A 13007-nucleotide genomic window follows, 5' to 3' on the forward strand; every position below is an offset into this window, starting at 1 on the left:
TGTTATTACACGTACGAAATTAGTTTTAATAGATTTTCAAAAGCTGATTGGACATTAGTAACAATCTCTATTATTAAAGAAAAAACCGGATATTTTAAATTAGGCAAAGTGTTCTATTATAAGTTACATTAGTTTTAGAATGGCAGTGCGGCATATTGACTTGAATAAATGCATTAAAAGACATGGAAAGATGTTTAAAAAATTAAATTATAAATATCCTCTATTTTATGACTGTAAAATAAAGGAAAAATTTATATTTTTTGCTAAAAGTTTGAATTATTTGGTGCGGGGTATTAACGCATCGCTCAAAAACATTGTCACATCGTGTTTGGCCAAATTGCTCCTTTCGATGAAGTACACTTAGTAGGACTGTCGAAGTTTCAAGAAATAATTGAAAATGGCAAATCGTTTGATTCCGATTATTTTGATGCTCATAACTCCTTATATCAGGAATTGTAGATTTATAACCAAATATAAATTATCACTTAACACAAACACTTTGATCTATTTATGATCCAGAGCCCTTATTGCGCTTGCAGTGGCGCGCGCCCGCCTCCCATGACAAGCGCGCTTGACGGATGTTACTCGTCTAAATTTCTTCGGAGTAGCGCGCGCCGCTTTCTTCTCGAAGGCAAGTGCTACGAAGTAGCGCGCGCCGGGCCAGATCATTAACAATGGTCAACAAGCGCGCCCGCAGTGGCGCGAAAGCATTTGTCGCGATAGCATTTGTGAGCAGCAGTGAGCAGCAGTTAGTAGCAGTCATACAACGTAAGACAAGAACGGACATAGTTTTATTGGTTAGGTGAAACCTTAGGACCCCAGGCTATTTTATTTATGTTGATCATAATCATATATATATAAATAGAAATTAGGTGGAATGACAGGTTGAGCACCGCTTAGTAATTAACAATTAAAGCGCACGGCGCCGCGCACGTTTTAGAAGCACGAAAGAAGTTTGATTCACGATGTCAATTGTCAATCTTTTGTCTTTCACAGCTCGGCGTTGTAGGTTTATAACCTACCAGGACGCGTGCCGAGTTGGACTCGTCGACGGTCCAATATATGGAACAGATATTTTACGAGTATCACCCGTTAAAGCTCGGCGAGGCCCAGTGGTGCGTCTCGCCCATCGTCGATCTACCGAAGAGAAGATGCGAAGGATCGAGTGCATCGCGCTACAAAAAGAAATATATAGTGTGTAGCAATTTACTTTTTATTTCGGCTCTTACTAATTATATTCGCTCGCCCGAAAATTTCACGTGACTTTGGTTTTTATGGTTTTGCAGCCGTACAAAACGGTTTTACATAAACCCTAATCCCAACTCTAACGGCCCTAATCATAACCCCGAAGCTATCCATAACCCTTACCACAACTCTATCCCTAACCCGAGCCCTAGAAACAATCGAATTCATTTTTTACTAGCCTGTCACGTGACCAAAATGGTTTTTTGCCCATAACTCTCCAGGGTAGCATTTTTACCCTACGTCATGGGAGTGATTCGGAATCAGCGTCCAAAAATACACCGATCGAGATTAATAACACACCCAAAGGGCCTTTTCACAAGAATTTTCTTATAATTTGGGCGAGCGATTTAGTAGGAGCGATTTATTTCACGTTTTGATCTTAATACCCGATTTTTGTTAAATCAATTTAATTCGTGGCTATTTGCCGCTAAATTTTTTTAAAGATGGCGGCAGTATATCTAAATTAGTAAATTAATAAATATGAATTGCTTTAATTTGTTGATATAATTTCATGTACATTGACAAATATAATTTATACAATTAACAATATACATTTCTATTGCCACAATAAAAATTGCAAAATCGTAAAATCGAATCGAAGTCCTTGCCGACTAAAAACAGCATAACATTGTTTTTTCTTTTTTCTTACTCTCCCATTTTTTAGTTTTCTCCTAATTCTTCATCTTTATTTCTTTATCTGGACATTCACACACATAAGGTCGTTCGTGGTGAACGAAGGAGTCGTCCCATTTACCGTTTGTTCTCCTGATACCCACACAATCCTGACCTGTGAGAGGGGGCAGAGTTTAGCGAGGGGCTGAGTTTAGTCAGTTCGGATCACAAGATTTCACTTGTCAGCTTTTAAAGTGTAAATGTGACGGATTCAGTTTGCATGGCCCTTATACTTATAGTTAAGATAATGTTAAGAATAGACCTGCAAGATGTTTGTCTCCCTTAGTCCAGTTGTCAGGTTGACTGTACTCCCAGTTGAACCAGCTGACCAGTTCCCCTGTCCTGATCTCTCTCCACTCTCCTTCCACTGCTGTGTCGTGTCCACCTATCCATACCTGACAAGTGGCAAGTAAAACAATGTAGAATGTATTTACACTTTACAGTGTACATAATACTCTACGATACCAAAATGTTCTCTTAGGATTTGAATAGGAAAGAGTTATAGATTTGGGGATTGAAATTAAGATTTGCTCCAGCATATTGATTATTGAAGATAATGTGGTTTACTTTCTATACCGATATTTTTTTCTGATAATAATAATAAACAACGATATGTAGAAATAGGTTGAGTCAAGCAACTGTTTACATATATGTACATTGAACAGTATATCATATTAAGTCAGGTTGACACTCGTTGTTTTCTTCATCAATATTTCTGCAGGAGAGGCAACAGTGACGGAACGGTTAATTTCTCAGTCTCACTTCAAGTTCTATCACGACGGGAAAACGTGCAACTCTACAGTGTGACTGTGTGACATTCAACCGAGGACACAGTATTTGTAAAACAAGAGACATTGACATGAACAATTTGGCTTTGTTGCTGGCGATTTTTTGATCGTTTTAAAGCCTTTTAGTTTAATACGATTAACAAATCGTTTACTATTTTGTAAGTTTTAATCCTCTTATTTAGTAAATAGCATCTACGTGTTATACATTAGATTTAGGATCATTTGTACTAATTGCAGATTGCAGACCATCTTATTCAGTTTAAAACTTTTTGAAACTTGACAGTGATACACTTATGATTACACGTTTACGTAAATAATAATGTTACCAATTACACTTATATTAACGTTTATAATTGGGTTGCTAATTACGTTCATAACAGCATGCTGTCAATTCTTGTTTTTACCCGTTGTGTGTTAAGTAAAAACAAAATATTTGATCGTAAAGTTCAAACGGGTATGATGCTGAATATCGTAGTTTGAAGATGTGAAATTTATTTCAAAACGTTTTCTAACCCAATTTTCGTGAGCATATTTCCTAGCATTAGGGTGAGAGGTAAAGGAAGCCTGGATATCTTGAAGTATTTTCGCGTTCTCTGTGGGGTTCTGTGGGAAGGCTATCCGCATTCCCATGTCTTTGCAGGACTGGACCGCAGCGGTCCAGTTCTTAAACTCCCAGGTAGCTCCATACAGTACAGCTCCCAACCCGTACACATCTGAGACAGGGAGGTCTTATTAACCATCAACATTAACTTTTGTTAACGGTGATTTATAATTACATTGAATTGAAGCTTGTTTTGGACACGGTTAGCCTCAAAGAGGAGAATGTTAATTAATAATTAATTAATTAGCTAATTATGTGCAATTCGAATACGAAGATGCTAATTTGTGTCAGTTATTACCTTCACAAGTTTCGTCTGAGACATGAATGTCTACATCCATATTCTCCTGTTTGCTCGAACAGCAGTCCTTAACCACGCATCTGGGTAATTAAAAAACGGTTTACGATTAAGAACTAAACTTAAACTGTCACACACAATACTTCGGCCTGTTTGGTCGAATACTTGCAACTTCAAGAACGATTGTTACAATGACCAACCTGTAGGTGTCGATGTCATCTTCAGTAACTTTTTCTATGTACAGGGTAGATTTGCCCACTGCTACCGGCCCCATGTTCTTCCCTTTCTCCTCTGACAAAATGAGACTGCGTTAGTTTGTGTAGTCGTCAGATATCCGACCTTAAAAGCTTAAATAAAATCATTGTTTAAAGACTTATGAGTTGAAAGTTGTTTGTTGAAAGTTGAAAGTTAAAGAGAGGGTTCTACCGTATCCTGGTCCGAGTCCCTTGATCCAGTAAACGTAAGGGTCTGACATGCCGTGCCCATGTGCTGCACAAAGTATTGAAACCTGGGGTCACGTGTGGGGGTCACGTGTGGGGGTCACGTGTGCATTGTGAGTTATGAACTTCAATAATTATAAATCAATTTTAAGTTTGCAGACTAATAGTAATTGCAGTGCAATTTCATCGGTCAAATTTGTATTAGCAGGAAATTGCTCAGATCATACCGTGATTGTTGTGGTCAGTTATCAATAATTAATCATAATTAATGTATAACTCGTGATATAACGGTATTTCTAATATTCTTACCCGATCTCCGAGGTTGACTTTCAGCTCTTTTGGAGGACGTTTCAGTATTTCGATAGTTCCTTTATACAGTGAACAGTACCCTTTCAAACCGGCAAAACCTGTGATGAACAAGAAACTATGAACGCACTTATATGTACTCTTTCTAATGTGTAAGAGCAGTATGTAAATGCAGTAAATCTAACTTCATCGATATTCTGAATGAGAACGATTATATCTCACTTCTTTAAGGTATTTTGTTTGAAATCCTTATAATATGAAAGAGCAAACCTGTTCCAATCAGTGATAAAAAGAAGAGAACCAACATGGCCAATCTCAGCAGCTCCCTGAGGTCTGAGATAAGACAAGTTCAGAGATAAGAGAATGAAGTCAACAATTCAATCGTCAAATACAGTATGAGTTCCGATTTTACGGGCGTGGTATTTTTACCTCATCAAACTTCTGGCCGATGAGATTATGAGATTTCTTCATCGGATTCTCGACCATTAGTTGGTTCACCTGACCGTCGCTTTTGGTCACGTGATGTTGATTCTTTTACTTCGCATATTAGTTGGAACGTTAATGAAAGGTTCAATGAGGTCGACCTTATCCCCACGTTGTTTTTATTCTTTGATCTTCGGATCTTGCCAGCGTTTCACTTAGTATAGGCTTATAGGTCTAGAGGAGGCCAATCTCAGGGGCTAATTCATGGGTGGGACGGTCCTTCATCAATGGGATTATTGGATTTCCCACACGAAAGAAGTTATGTATTTATATCCTTTGTCAACAGACTGGAATATGAACCATCAGCCAGAATTAGAATTCGAATACGCGACCTTGATCCTTATATTCAATGTGACACCACAACTCGATTATAATCATTAAACTACCGAAGATAAGAGTAACGTAGGACAGCGTATCATTATTTGGATTTATACAAACATGTCTAGATAACTCCTATCCCAGGATCTACACACTATCTGAGTTTAAAACTCAGGGTTTATTAAGTTTAGAAATAAGTTCGAATTGAATTAATGAGAGAATCAATGAAAACTCATCTTCATCTATAAAAGTAATTTTCACTGAAAGATTCCCAATATTCGCTATGATGCACTTATCAAAAGCACAAAACTGTTCGCAAATCACAATGCAGGCATTCAAGTATTATATATTCTCACAAACTTCGAAACTAACAAAATTTAATTTTCATAAATCTGTCGATCTTTTCCGTTTAACTACTCAAATCTTTCCTAAAACTTCGCCAGTCTTCTCTAAATCAACTAAATTTGCCTCTCCAGGTGAACCTCTACAATCTCAGATCCGCATCACTTATCTCTTCTAATTCTTTTGCTATTCTTGCTGCGTTCTCCTCTGCTGCCTGTTTCTCGCACAACTGAACATAAAAGAATTATATAACTGATCAGTTTGGTTTATTAGAGAAAAGTTGTGTTTAAATTAATCTGGAAAAATTGCGCTTAAATTATTTAACACAGAGGCCAATTAAACTGGACAATCTGAATAGAGTTAATGAGTAAATTATGAATGTTTTAAAGACATTTTTCAAAGATTTTCTCTATATTATCTAACTAAACACCTCAGTTTCTTTAGTACAGGAGACAATCCCGTCATAACACTCGCAAGTTTTACAGCCGTCAAGGAAGAATCCCTTATGGGGATAGTACATGGTAGGACTTCCGTACTTGCACGTTGAACAGATCTGGACACATAAGTGTTGATTAGATGATTTGTTAATTGGTTAATTGAGCGATTAGTTTCCTGGTAGTGTTGAAATTTAACCACGTAGTGACACAGTGGTACCTCATATGGATTTCTGGCCCTAACAAAACCAAAAAGTGGAAGTGAAAGATTTTGCATATTCTAATCTAGCAAGAATCGTTCTTCATTGACTAATTTAACAATTTTAGTGTTATCGGCAATGGAAAAGATAATTTTTAAGGAGAAAGTTGTGATAGGTACTTATTTTTATCAATAATCGCAATAAATCCACAAAGTGCTATTTTTCGTAAATTAATCAAAAAATACTTACGTCTGGACCGCAAATCACTGTAGAAGCCTGTAAGCACGTGCAGCGCGCGCAGTTGTTGGGCCAACTTTCCTGGAACTTGTAGGTCTCGCCATGGTACTTGCAGTCTGGGTGTTCTTCTTGAGCCACAGCCGTGGTTAGCACGGCTAAGGTCGTGAATAGGAGTACTAACTTCATGGCTATAAGTTACTAATCGTTACTAATCGTTACTAATCGTTACTAATCGTTACTAATCGTTACTAATCGTTACTAATCGTTACTAATCGTTACTAATCGTTACTAATCGTTACTAATCGTTACTAATCGTTACTAATCGTACTTAATCGTTACTAATCGTTACTAATCGTTACTAATCGTTACTAATCGTTACTAATCGTTACTAATCGTTACTAATCGTTACTAATCGTTACTAATCGTCACTAATCGTTACTAATCGTTACTAATCGTTACTAATTGTTTTTTGTAGGTGAGAGAATTGTTTGCTACAGTTGAATCGTACTCAAACCTTACTAATACTGGGCGGCGCTCAGCCTGTCAGTGTCATTCCTCCGAATCTCTATTCTATCATGTTTATGAACATGATAGCCTGGGGTCCCCAGGTAAACTCAAACCCTAATAAAGGGCTCTGTAAAATACAATAATTTTGTGAAAAAATGTTTTTTAAAGATATGACCGTCTCAAGTTAAGTTCTAGGGCAATAGAGACAGGTGGTACTGGTATCAATAGCAGAGCCAGAAAGATAATAAACACCGACCGAACAACGAAGTTAACATGTTCAGATGATTTGCAATCAATTCAGGAGTGCTTGGACAATACATGACTGCCCCATTCAATATCCTGCTTCAACTCCACGATACATTACATGAAGAATTCGTTGTAACTTTGTTTGAAAAGCATTAATATATAGTTGGATTAAATAAAGTTGACGCCGTAGAATTAAATGTTATTTTGTATGTAGAGCTCGAAGCTGACATCAATAATTGAGCCTGAGGAGGATGAACCATCTAAATGTGTAAATAATTATTCAATCGATAACATATGATTATAAAGAATCTGAGATTCATCCTCAATATCCTCGTTCAAACAAACTAGTTGATAATTAGCTGAAGACAAATAGATGTACCAAGCTATGACTACCTTCGTAGTTTGTGGTAGTAAGGTCTCATCAGGAGATGTCTTACAAGGGAGTTATAGTCGTTGGCTAATTGATATTTGTGTAGTAAAAGGGAGGGTAGTAACGCCACGAAATAACTCTCTTCCATGATGTGTGTAAGGGTGAAGGTGAAGCACTGGTTTTACGCTTCAGTAATTATAGATGAAACTAGGTGTAACTACCTTATCGGACGTTACATTGCGTGAACGGAAATAATTTTGAACGGACATTAAAATAAATTCTAGGTCCGATGAAGTAGGTGTATATGTGTACTGAGTACACACACACACACCTACTTCATCTTACACTGTACTCGTAGTCTTAACAGGTTCCAGTTTTCATCAAAGTAAATATTATTAGTATAAATTGATTATTTTAGATATTATCAGTCTGTGCAAAAATTGATTTGTGAGGTGATCTGCTGTTTAAGTGAACATAATTATAGAAATAATTTCACTTACATTCCTGAAATAATCCCGATAATGTGTAAGTGTAGGATAAAAACGACTCTCAAAGATAAACACAAAGCTAGTGTCCGGAGCATCAAGAGCTGATTTCAAAGAAATTGAATTTGAATGTCACAAATATAATAGTGGAGTTCGTATTTTATTTTTACTGGACGGCGTCTGCTTGTCAATCCACTATACATTCCGCGATCTGTGTTTTTGAACACTTAAGCCTAGGATCCCCAGGTAATATCGTATTCAGTATTGTACATATCAATTGCGGGCAGTTATTAACCATTTACGTAGACGGAAGTCGGAACATATCATATGCGTCATAATAACGGTAAAAGTGGTTTAATTCACAATTCTATGAGGGTGTGATCTGTTGAAATTCATCGTTTAAATTAATTTACTTATTACATAAACCACTCTCCACACTATTAATTAAATAGATAATTTAGTGCTGGCAAGCGTGACTGGAGCTTTTTAGCCTTTTTTTAAACGTTTACCAATACCATAAAGATGACAGGAATAAAAATAGTCATGTCAAGATTTATATGAATTTTTCGTTCAATACGCGCCAGCACTGTATACGAAATTCAGAAAATACCATAATATAAGTCGCCATAATCATGTTAAAATTAAGTTAGAGCTCTGATATTTTTCGGGACATTCGAAATTGAAATACTCCTTGAAGTGTCGCACGAGCCATTGCAGATAGAACAGCGAGTACGCCAATAAAGCATTATAGATTCTCAGTGTGTTCCTCACACGATTTCACACTATCATGCTCATACTCAGACCTCAGTGACTTGATATAACGTTACCATCTGCGCCCCTAAAAAAGGTCGTGTCGTTTTTAGCCCCCTCCTCTACACTCAATATTATTTCAGGTAGCACTAGCAGTTTTAATGTCCCTGCTTTAAAAATTAAATTGTTACTAATTCATAAGATATATAATTTGGGTGTTATCATGCGAATACTAGTTTTATATGTGATAGATTTTGAAAATATATGTTCTGATGCTTTCATGTGCTATTGCTAAATATATTATTACTCAAATATAATTATGTGGTATATTCAAGTGAGGGATAAAGAATACATTGGTTGCATCCAAGATGGCATAACCAGCCATAAGTATTAATCATTGGAATTAGACACATAGGCTCCTCCTGGTAAATTTGATTCCCTGGCCTCCTATTGGCTGTTATGAGTCACACGATGAGATTAAAGCTATCTGATTGGCTGGATGTGGGGAGGCAGTTAGTGGAGTGATTTCCGTGTAGAAGAGTTCGTGGCACAAGATTTATAGCACACTGTGTTGCTCTGTGTTCGTTGTGTGCTTAGTAACCGCTTAGTAACCGCCTGTTGACCGCTTAGTAACCGCTTAGTAACCACTAAGTAACCGCTTAGTAACTGCTTAGTTACTGTTTCTTAAACTAGGATGTCCAGCTATTTCTTTACATTGTTATGTATAGTAGTGTTAACTGTATAGTGGTGTATAGTAGTAGTACTAGTAGTAGTAGTGTATAGTGGTGTACATTACCCATTCCTTATGATTAGCAGGTGCTTATGATTAGCAGGTGCAATGTGCATGGTGTTTTATTTCGTATCTGAACTCTGAAGAGTAAAGTTAGACCAAATTGTATTGTTTTACTAAAATATGTGAGTTGGTGAGCAAACGTTTCACATTTTCTTTCGACAAAATCGTTTCTCTGATGGAGCTGGTTCCTTTTGGTTTTTAATTTCATAAACGCCACTTACAATTAAAAGAAAATGGAAAATGTCGATGAGAAACCTCACATTTGGTGTATTTTCTAGTGAGAGTTGAGACATGCAACATAATGTTAGCTGGACCCATCAGCGGTGGTCTAATCAGTGTAATGGCTTTATCTTCTCCCATGGCGGCTCTATTAATTAAACCTTAAAAGGAATAAGCTGCAGCTCCTACAGATTGTAATGACGGTTCTGTGAATTATCTATACAAGCTACGTTATTCGCTTGATATTCGTTCTTTAGGTTTGTATGTGGCCATTTTAACCTTCCGTCAAATTATACCTACATCTGTGTGTGTGTGTGTGTGTGTGTGTGTGTGTGTGTGTGTGTGTGTGTGTGTGTGTGTGTGTGTGTGTGTGTGTGTGTGTGTGTGTGTGTGTGTGTGTGTGTGTGTGTGTGTGTGTGTGTGTGTGTGTGTGTGTGTGTGTGTGTGTGTCTGTGTGTGTGTCTGTGTGTGCTGTGTGTGTCTGTGTGTGTCTGTGTGTGTCTGTGTGGCTGTGTGTGTCTGTGTGTGGCTGTGTGTGGCTGTGTGTGGCTGTGTGTGTGGCTGTGTGTGTGGCTGTGTGTGTGGCCTTGTGTGTCTGTGTGTCTGTGTGTCTGTGTGTAAAAGGAGCTTGTGTCATTAATTTAACTTCGGTTGGAAGTTTAGAGATTGCAGTATTCATCATTATTCACTGTTTGAAAATGAAATTCGTAATGATATATTTTAGAATCTATGCAGATTTCAGGGACAACGGAAATAACGTTTGATACAATTGAAAGAGATTTTCTTAGATTTTTTATATAATTTATCAAAATTGATATAAACTAAAGAAATCCACCAACTCCATAAAAACCTTAATTCAATTTTACTTTGTCACTAACATCATTATAATAATTAAAATTCTTTCATATCAAGTCTCAGATAAAAAAAAAACTTTATGCCATGTCTATAATATGGGGACAAACCTTATTAACCAATATGATTAAAAATTATTAACCAATATGATGCAAAATGCAAACCTTACAACCTGTTATACCGAGTATTTTATAGATAATCAAGTTTGTATAATACTGGAAATAAAGCTCTGAAAATAGGACCCTTAACATTAAATCAGTGTTTCTTTTTCTGTCCAAGTTAAAGCAACTTCCAACATGTTCTTACAAGAGGGTATAGAGGGTGGCAAGGAGGGGTACGAGGAATGCGGTGAGAGTTGAAGCAGAGGACATCTTGTTACACTCAGCAGTCGTACATTCCGCGCATTTCTTAGCTTTAAGGTCTTCAGCTGTGCATGGTCCACATCCACTTTGATTAACTTTGAAGGTCTTATCGGCAGATTCTCCAGGCATGTGGCATTTGATGGCAGTATCTTTGAGTCTTTTGCAGGTAACTGCTGTCTCCTTCATCACCTGTTTATCGTCCTTGACCTCGTAGTCGTAGCACTTAAAGTCTGCAGCTGTCTCTGCGGTCTTTTGGCAGGCAGTCTTTGAGTTTCCATCGCAGTCTTGGCAGTTGGCATTATTGGTATCACAAGCTCCACATCCGTAGGTCTGGCCGGTTGCCAATCCGGTGTATTCAATGAACTTTGGTTGATGGCACTTGGCGGCTGGAGCTTTTCCAGATTCTGTTGCACAAACTGTAGGAGCAGCAGCACCATCTGATCCTTGGATGCACATGATTGGTGGTCTGTTGCACTCAGCTGTGTCGCACTCTACACACGTCTTTGCTGTCTTGTCCGCAGCACTGCATGGACCACATCCCTTGTTCGCCAACTTGTAAGTTTTGTCGGAAGATGGTCCTGGCATGTTGCACATGATAGTAGTGGCTTTGAGTCTTTGGCAGGTGGTTGATTCTTTCTTGGGTGTGAGCTTAGTTGCATCTTCCAGCAGTTCATAGTCGTGACACTTGAACTCTACACCTGTTTCTTTCTTTATGTTACAGGCAGCAACTGTTGTTCCGGTACAGGCTTCACAAGTGGCATCCGTGTTAGCGACACATTCCCCACAACCATAAGTCACACCTGCTGACATCCCTGTGTACTGAACAAACTTAGGCCTGAAAGAAATTATTTTGTTAAGTTATAGAATAAATTGTGGCAAGATTCTAAAGCACTCTTTTGGTCTTGCTATTAGTATACAAATATTGGTATATAAAACAAATATTGGCATATAATAAATATTGGTATATAACAAAACATCGAAAATTCAAAGTTTTCGTCCGAACAAAGTTCACTTACTGGTGGCATTTAATGTCATTTGCGCCACAATCTTTAGGAGTCGTATCCGTCCCGTCACCCTGTACACATTTTATAATAGCATCACTCTGATGAACTGCCACCAACACCAAGCAAAGCGTAACAAGGGCCACCTTCATTTTTAGCTTAAAGTAAGTGCTTTATATTTTTAGTTCAGCTTAAATGTACGAATAAGTGTTAATAGAACAGAAATCACGTTTAAAATCTGAATATAAGTTAAATGAGACTTGGACACGAACAAATAAGAACAGACAGCATGTAGGTTTAGATAATAGTTCAATATTACTGTTTAAGTATTGTGATGTTACAAGAAAATAGTAGGACACTGGTAAAGTTGAGAGACTTTTCTAGTTAGCACCACAGCCAAAAGGTCTATGCAATACAAGTGCCTTGAAACGTTGCACTACATCAATTTATAAGAAGGAAATAAGATCATGGGAATGATTAATGATAGCTTGACAGTTATAGCGAATAAAGCAACAGTTATAACTCCCAATCAAAGGTCGAAAATACCGAGTGCAAAATAAAAATAGCACTACCCTGCTTTGCTGCCACATTGCTGCCACAGTTTATAAATTTATAATTGTGTCCTAATATATGAAAGAAAATAGCTTGTAGACGTTACAATAACTGCGTTACTTTTCAGAGTTCACGTGGCGTGTTGCATGGATAATGTAAATATTTATTCAGTCCATGTAAAATGGATACAACCAGGATGATGAACATCCCTGAGCTGAATAAATACTATCATGTCTCTACTCTCTAGCTCAGAGTTGGACAAAATCAAATACCATCGTGTAGTACTATGTAGTATGTAAAGATCAGTGTGTTTACTTAGCAAGGCAACGATAACTTTCGTCTAATATTAATAAATCTAATATGCAATGATACTCTTAGTTCTCAGTTCTGAGCATTTACAGGGTGATAAATTTTGAACGATTTTATTTACCAGGCTGAAGTTAAACCGGATACTTTCCTGATTTCGTAAAAGTAAAAACCTTCGTAAACATACATGTTTTATCGAGACC

General features: G+C 37.3%; 3 protein-coding genes across 3 annotated transcripts; all 3 read right to left on the reverse strand.

Moving 5' to 3' along the window:
- Positions 1-1730: 1730 nt before the first annotated feature.
- LOC134813030 (aggrecan core protein-like) lies at positions 1731-4771 on the reverse strand. Its single transcript, XM_063820695.1, has 8 exons — positions 4618-4771; positions 4351-4448; positions 4028-4109; positions 3802-3892; positions 3605-3684; positions 3219-3418; positions 2180-2312; positions 1731-2032 (listed from the first exon to the last, which is right to left on the reverse strand). The coding sequence occupies exons 1-8, from the start codon at positions 4652-4654 to the stop codon at positions 1917-1919; spliced, it is 837 nt and encodes a 278-aa protein (XP_063676765.1). The 5' UTR covers positions 4655-4771; the 3' UTR covers positions 1731-1916.
- Positions 4772-5385: 614 nt separating this feature from the next.
- Positions 5386-6547, reverse strand: LOC134813405 (uncharacterized). The gene is made up of 3 exons (XM_063821146.1): positions 6374-6547; positions 5921-6043; positions 5386-5719 (listed from the first exon to the last, which is right to left on the reverse strand). The coding sequence occupies exons 1-3, from the start codon at positions 6545-6547 to the stop codon at positions 5633-5635; spliced, it is 384 nt and encodes a 127-aa protein (XP_063677216.1). The 3' UTR covers positions 5386-5632.
- Positions 6548-10495: 3948 nt separating this feature from the next.
- On the reverse strand, positions 10496-12545 carry LOC134812965 (uncharacterized). The gene is made up of 3 exons (XM_063820596.1): positions 11962-12545; positions 10726-11780; positions 10496-10674 (listed from the first exon to the last, which is right to left on the reverse strand). Exons 1-2 carry the CDS (start codon positions 12096-12098, stop codon positions 10886-10888), a joined length of 1032 nt encoding a protein of 343 aa, XP_063676666.1. The 5' UTR covers positions 12099-12545; the 3' UTR covers positions 10496-10674; positions 10726-10885.
- Positions 12546-13007: the final 462 nt, after the last annotated feature.

Source organism: Bolinopsis microptera, chromosome 3, assembly GCF_026151205.1.
Source record: "Bolinopsis microptera isolate Bmic1 chromosome 3, MBARI_Bmic_1.0, whole genome shotgun sequence".
NCBI classification, from domain to species: Eukaryota; Metazoa; Ctenophora; class Tentaculata; order Lobata; family Bolinopsidae; genus Bolinopsis; species Bolinopsis microptera.